Below are 7,075 nucleotides of genomic sequence, written 5' to 3' on the forward strand. Positions count from 1 at the left end.
TTTTTTTTTTTTGGTGTTGTTCACGCGAAATTTTAAATTTCAAAGATTTTTTTTCTTAAATTTTTTAATCAATAAAAGTGGGGTACATCCAGTATCATTCAAAACTTTGCATTTTTTTTTCACATTCACTCATTAATGAGAAGTTGCTCAGATACTATATGATTTTAGTTGAAAAATATAAAGTATTGACTGTTTAAGTAGTAGTAGAGTATAGTAGAGATTATGAATGCATTATGAGGGTTAAATAGGTTATGAAACAGATTCAGAATAATGTAAACATTAAACAGAGTGTATTTAGATGTAAATGTGTGAATGTGTCGAGCCGAACACTTACTGTGGACGGTGAGCTTGGCTTTGGTGGAGTACGAGGAGCCGAAGTGGTTGGAGATGACGCACTGGTATCTGCCCTCACTAGTGAACTCCACGTGGCGCAGCTGCAGAGTGGTCGTGTACTCCGTGACCTCGCTGACCTGAGAGCGCAGATGAGCCTGGTTATGGATCTCTGCGTCGTTCAGGATCTCGTTGTCTTTCTTCCAGGCGAAGGTCATCGGGGAGTCGCTGGAGCTGGCCGCCGAGCTTATAGTTTATTGAACTGTTGTAAAAAAAATCAACAACACACTTGTAATCGTGGTAATATTGTGGAGAAAAAAAATGGACTCTTCATGTGAAATTGATTAACTATATGAACTGTATAAATATTTACATTTTCTGCCCCATGTATTGAATTTGTGATCATTCTGAATGTATTTTAAATTATGTTTTGTCTTTTGGCTCAATTTCCATTTAGCTTCAGTTTTAAATGCCATTTTTTGCATATACTATAAAGAATTCTCCTCTGCTCACCGAGGCTGCATTATTTAAATTAAAAATACAGTAAAAACAGTAATATTGTGAAATATTATTACAATTTAAAATAACTTGTCTATGTGAATATATTATGAAATGTCATTTATTCCTGTGATGCAAAGCAGCCATTACTCCAGTCTTATTTTAATTCATTCTAATTTTATCAAAAATAATACAGCAAATGGAAATATTATTCCAAGTGTTTTCTGTCAATATATTGTATGTGAATATATTATAAAATTTAATTTATTCTTATGATGCAAAGCTGAATTTTCAGCAGCCATTACTCCAGTCTTATTTTAATTATTTGAATTTTATAAAAAATAATACAGTAAAAACAGTAATATTGTGAAATATCATTCCAGTCTAAAATAACTGCCATCTATGTGAATATCTGTTAAAATGTAATTAATTTCTGTGATGCAAAGCTGAATTTTCAGCAGCCATTGCTCGTCTTATTTTAATTTATTTTAATTTTATAAAAAATAATACAGTAAAAACAGTAATATTGTGAAATATTATTCCAGTCTAAAATGTGAATATCTGTTAAACTGTAATTTATTTCTGTGATCAAAGCTGAATTTTCAGCATCAGTGTCACATGATCTTCAGAAATCATTCTAATATGCTGATTTATTATCAATGTTGAAAACAGTTGTGCTGATGAATATTTTTGTGGAAACCGTGATGCATTTTATTTTTCAGGATCAATAGAAAGTTCAAAAGAACAGTTCTTATTTCAAATAAATGCTATCTATAACATTACAAATGTTTTTACGGTCACTTTTCATCAGTTTAATGCGTCCTTAAAGAATAAAAGTATTAATTTCTTTTTAAAAAACAGTTTTATTCGTCAAATTCACAACAGTTTTGATTGCAAATATGAAAGGAACAGCTTCTGTGCAGTTTCAGGAAATGGAATCATGAATAAGATCTCAAATGAACTCACCGTCATTCTGAATGTATTTTAATAGACTGAATCATGCCGTGAAAGAGCGCACTGTAAATGCACACGCGCACTAGACTTCATGTAATGTGTGCACTCTGTAGGTGTTTTGAATGCTTTTTGCGTCGTGACAATATTCAGCAAAATAGCTCACTTGTCATGGTTTGTTACTTAACTATATCATGTTATGAATAAACTAAACATTTTGAATTTATACCTCAGTGTGTTTCTTCTGAGTTTCTTTATGTGTGCTGTTATGCTCATTCGTTTTGAAGTCTCTCACAAAAAGACAAACAGAGTGAGCCTCAACAGCACAACCTCGATACCAGAAATACATACACTATCCATTATAAATCGCTGTTTACATTGAATGTAGGCTAATAAAATTAGAATAATCATTCTCGCATTTCCATGCTTCGCTGGTTATTATTATTTTAATTTTTTGTCACTTATGTTTTAACCAAGTCCGGTCGAAAAAAAAATTTTTTAAACTAGCTAGAAGGCTGATCAGCTGTAGCTCGACCTATATTATTGATATTATTGAGAACATTATACGGTAGCTGTTTTCGGCTACTGCGATTCTCTCTGATGATGCAGTAACTACCGCGGGGGAGAAAAAAAATCTTCGGTCTGTCCAATGATTGTAAACAGTCATTAGGTCCGTCAGATGTAAGATATTTTAGCGGTAATGTGACCAAAAAATATTTAAGGCCCATCGAATCTGAATTTAAGACATTTTAAGACTTTTTAAGGCCTTTTATTAGGAAAACGTTATTTAAGACTTTTTAAGGAAAGTAAAAAACACCGTTTAAGAGCCTCAAAATACACATTATTTATTTTTTCAGATTTTTTTACAATTATGTTTTAAGCAATACTGTATAACCATTTAAAATGTTCGGACCCGGGAATGTATGGAGGACAATAAGTGTCAAAAATAATTTTGTAAAATTGTCAACGAGTTTATATTGGTGTCAAAAAATTGTGTAAATATATTTAGCCTTTTCCCCATATCTCACACAAGTTTGTTGATGAACATGAATATGTCACTTAATGTCGAACCACTGCAGCATGAAAAATTTATCACTTTTTGTCATCTGTAAGTGAAAGTTCATGCAAGTAAAAAATTTATTTTGTTTGAAAACTTTTCAGAGTAATATTTATGTTGTTTCGTTAGAAATAACTATGTAGGTTTGATAAATTCGGACTGTTTTTGAGCAATTATGAGTTATAAATTGAAAGGAATTCAAATTCTATTCATTCCACTGGGTTTAATACTGGTACGTTCTTATAAATTTCATACAATGATATATTCAAATAAAATTTCTCATCAACAAAAAAAAGAAAAAGAAAAAGAAAAAAAAAATATATATACTGTATATATATATACACACTAAATAGCAGCAAAACAGTTAAAATAGAACACTCTTATAAAGTACACTAATACTAGCAAAACAGTTAAAACAGTGTGTTGAAAACAGTTGTGCTGATGAATATTTTTGTGGAAACCGTGATGCATTTTATTTTTCAGGATCAATAGAAAGTTCAAAAGAACAGTTCTTATTTCAAATAAATGCTATCTATAACATTACAAATGTTTTTACGGTCACTTTTCATCAGTTTAATGCGTCCTTAAAGAATAAAAGTATTAATTTCTTTTTAAAAAACAGTTTTATTCGTCAAATTCACAACAGTTTTGATTGCAAATATGAAAGGAACAGCTTCTGTGCAGTTTCAGGAAATGGAATCATGAATAAGATCTCAAATGAACTCACCGCACACAAACTCATCGTGGGCGACGGTGAAAACGCTTCTGCCCTTCAGCAGATGTGGATGGGCGCAGCTGGCGTTCACCAGAGGAAGGAAAGCGTGTTCGGCCACCCACGGAGAAAACCACTTGAGCTGGCAGTCGCACAGCAGGCTGGATGTGTTCAGGTGCCTGACGGAGCGAGAGACGCATGAATAATCACTGCAGCTTCACGAGCGGCTTCAGTGCAGGAGCACAGATTCATACTCACAGCTCTGCCAGCTTCTTCATCTGAGAGAAAGCGTTGGCTTGAACCGACATGATGGCGTTGTTGCTCAAGTCCCTGCGATGTGAGGACAGAACAGACGTTTAAGAACCTAACAAACATGCATCATCATCACATGTTTCAGATCTGAAAGAGAGAGAGTCTCACAGCTGCTCCAGCAGGTCCAGGCCTGTGAAGGACTTCCTGGTGACCGATCGGATACGATTGCCTTGGAGAAACCTTGAGGAACAGAAAAACGAATGCTTTCAGGAGAGTGCAATGATACTAAACCTATTTAGAGCATTTACTAGGGCTGTCAAGCGATTCAAATTTCATGATGTGTTAATCGCAAATGAATCACACATCAATTTTGGCTAAGAAATTACCTCCCAAAAGGTCTTTTCAAGTCATTGCGTTAGATGAAAAAAACATTTATTAGACATTACAAAAAAGTAGCTTTAGAGAGAAATATTTAGATTCTTTAATAAAATGATACTTTAAATATGAAACTAAAAGCGCTAGAAAGTGACGGCGAGTCACTCTCTTAATGAGTGAGTCATTGAATCATTCATACAAGCGATTCATTCAAACAGCCAATGAAGCAAATGAACAAGTCACTGAATCATTGACTCACTTGATTCATTCAAACCCGCAGATTCAACGAATCACCACTGTGTGTGATTCGAGATCTGCTGTGGCTTTAATTGAACTATTTTAATTTGCAAAATTGAGCAAAACAGACAACATTACATCTAAAACGTAACACAAAATTAACTTCTTGTTCATTGAACTGTTGTAACAAATCACTATGACATCTGCAGTGGTGCAGATATTGAGGATTACTTGCTGGTGTGATATTACTAAACTATTTCATATGATATAAATATAAGAGGGTCATTTTTGCGCTCATATCTTGAATTTTATGCTCATATAACTGCATTCACGCAGTCAGTTGTCGTCCGGTTCATCAATGTAAGATAACACATGTCTGTACGTCAAATGCGCTAAATTGACAGCTCTAAAAATTGTATAATATCGCAAACAATGAATAAGCAAATAAGATCACTCACAGTTTCCTCAGATTGTCGAGAGCAGAGAAAGGGCCGTTCATGTCCTCGATGGTCCATGAGATCTCATTATGCTTCAGATCTCTGGAGAGGGCGAGAAATCGGAGAAACCACAGTTAAAATCCACACCCAGAAAAGACGAGTCGTAAAGCTGCGCTGAACTCTGCCATTAGGTTCTGTTTAAGAGTGGAGCCCGAGTGGGCGGAGCCACATACATGAACAAACGAACACGTTGATTCAAATGCCAGAGCCAAATGAGTGACGAACATGTGACTCATGGCGTGTACATTTATAAAAAATAGTTTTATGGATCATCTGTTACTCAGAATACTCTAGTAATAAACACTGATAAATGAAAGAAAGCTCTGCTGCTTTTGTCTGCGTTTATTAAATGTGACCCTGGACCACAATACCAGTCATAAGGGTCAATTTTTTGAAATTGAGATTATACATCATAAATAAGCTTTCCATTGATGTATGGTTTGTTAGGATAGGACAATATTTGGCCAAGCTACAACTATTTGAAAAATAATTGAGAAAATCTAAAATATTGAGAAAATCATCTTTAAAGTTGTTCAAATTAAGTCCTTAGCAATGCATATTACTAATCAAAAATTACGTTTTGATATATTTACAGTAGGAAATTTACAAAATATCTTCATGGAACATGATCTTTACTTAATATCCTAATGATTTTTGGCATAAAAGAAAAATCTATAATTTTGACCCATGCAATGTATTTTTGGCTTTTGTTACAAGTATACCCCAGCGACTTAAGACTGCTTTTGTGCTCCAGGGTCACAAATATGTTGCTTTTATTTATTATTATTTATTTATTCAGCTTTCAGATGATGTATAAATCTCAATTTCAAAAAACTGACCCGTATGACTGGTTTTGTGGTCCAGGGTCACAAATGCAAACTTTTTTTAGATTCTGTCTAAAAGTCAAATAAACTCTCGCATTAAAAAAAAAACAGATTCTTCTGATTATTATTTCAGGTGTCCGGCTTTACAGGGTTATTGTTGAACTGCATGTTCAGAACTGGTGTTAATGATATGAAAGGATTCACAGGAAGAGTCTGATGTCCAGAGAAGACCATTTATCGAAACTAAACCGCAAAAACAGCTCGTTCAAGTCATAACGAACTCACAGAGCCTGCAGGTTGGCGAGGCCTCGAAACGCTCCGTCAGCGATGAAACTGATGCGGTTGTTTCCGATGTGGAGCTGCTTGAGGACGCTGAGTCCAACGAAACTGCCTTCCTCCAAACGGCTCAACTGGTTCCAGCTCAGATCGCTGACAGACAGACAACGAAAATATTAAGCGAAGGATTCAACAAAACAGCAGCCAGATGCTCTTTAGACGTCAATGAAGGACTAATCACAGTTCTTTACTTGTGTATCACTTACACTCTCAGAAAAAAAGTTACAAAAGCGGTCACTTTCAAAAGGTACACTTTTGTATCTTTTAGGTACCAATATGGACTGTTTAGGTACTTATATGTACCTTTAAGGTACCAATATGGACAGTTTAGGTACTTATATGTAGCTTTAAGGTACCAATATGGACTGATTAGGTACTTATATGTAGCTTTAAGGTACCAATATGGACTGTTTAGGTACTTATATGTATCTTCAAGGTATCAATATGGACAGTTTAGGTACTTATATGTAGCTTTAAGGTACCAATATGGACTGATTAGGTACTTATATGTAGCTTTAAGGTACCAATATGGACTGTTTATGTACTTATATGTATCTTTAAGGTACCAATATAGACTGTTTAGGTACTTATATGTATCTTTAAGTACCAATATGGACTGTTTAGGTATTTATATGTACCTTTAAGGTACCAATATGGACTGTTTACGTACTTATATGTAGCTTTAAGGTACCAATATGGACTGTTTAGGCACTTATATGTATCTTTAAGGTACCAATATGGACTGTTTAGCTACTTATATGTATCTTTAAGTACCAATGTGGACTGTTTAGGTACTTATATGTAGATTTAAGGTACCAATATGGACTGTCAATATGGACAGTTTAGGTACATATATGTATCTTTAAGTACCAATATGGACTGTTTAGGTACTTATATGTACCTTTAAGGTACCAATATGGACTGTTTAGGTACTTATATGTAGCTTTAAGGTACCAATATGGACTGTTTAGGTACTTATATGTATCTTTAAGGTACCAATATGGAC

General features: G+C 34.3%; 1 protein-coding gene across 1 annotated transcript in view; it reads right to left on the bottom strand.

Moving 5' to 3' along the window:
- The window catches only part of lrig3 (leucine-rich repeats and immunoglobulin-like domains 3), a 45,732-nt gene that overhangs the window by 12,065 nt on the left and 26,592 nt on the right, over nt 1–7,075 (bottom strand). The window contains exons 8-13 of the mRNA XM_016452180.1: nt 6,019–6,162; nt 4,871–4,951; nt 3,969–4,040; nt 3,807–3,878; nt 3,560–3,727; nt 335–576 (exon numbers count right to left, since the gene is read on the bottom strand). Of these exons, the coding sequence (XP_016307666.1) occupies nt 335–576; nt 3,560–3,727; nt 3,807–3,878; nt 3,969–4,040; nt 4,871–4,951; nt 6,019–6,162 (779 nt within the window). The remainder of the gene's footprint in view (nt 1–334; nt 577–3,559; nt 3,728–3,806; nt 3,879–3,968; nt 4,041–4,870; nt 4,952–6,018; nt 6,163–7,075) is intronic.

Source organism: Sinocyclocheilus anshuiensis, unplaced genomic scaffold (assembly GCF_001515605.1).
Source record: "Sinocyclocheilus anshuiensis isolate Anshui unplaced genomic scaffold, SAMN03320099.WGS_v1.1 scaffold1543, whole genome shotgun sequence".
Lineage (NCBI taxonomy): Eukaryota > Metazoa > Chordata > Actinopteri > Cypriniformes > Cyprinidae > Sinocyclocheilus > Sinocyclocheilus anshuiensis.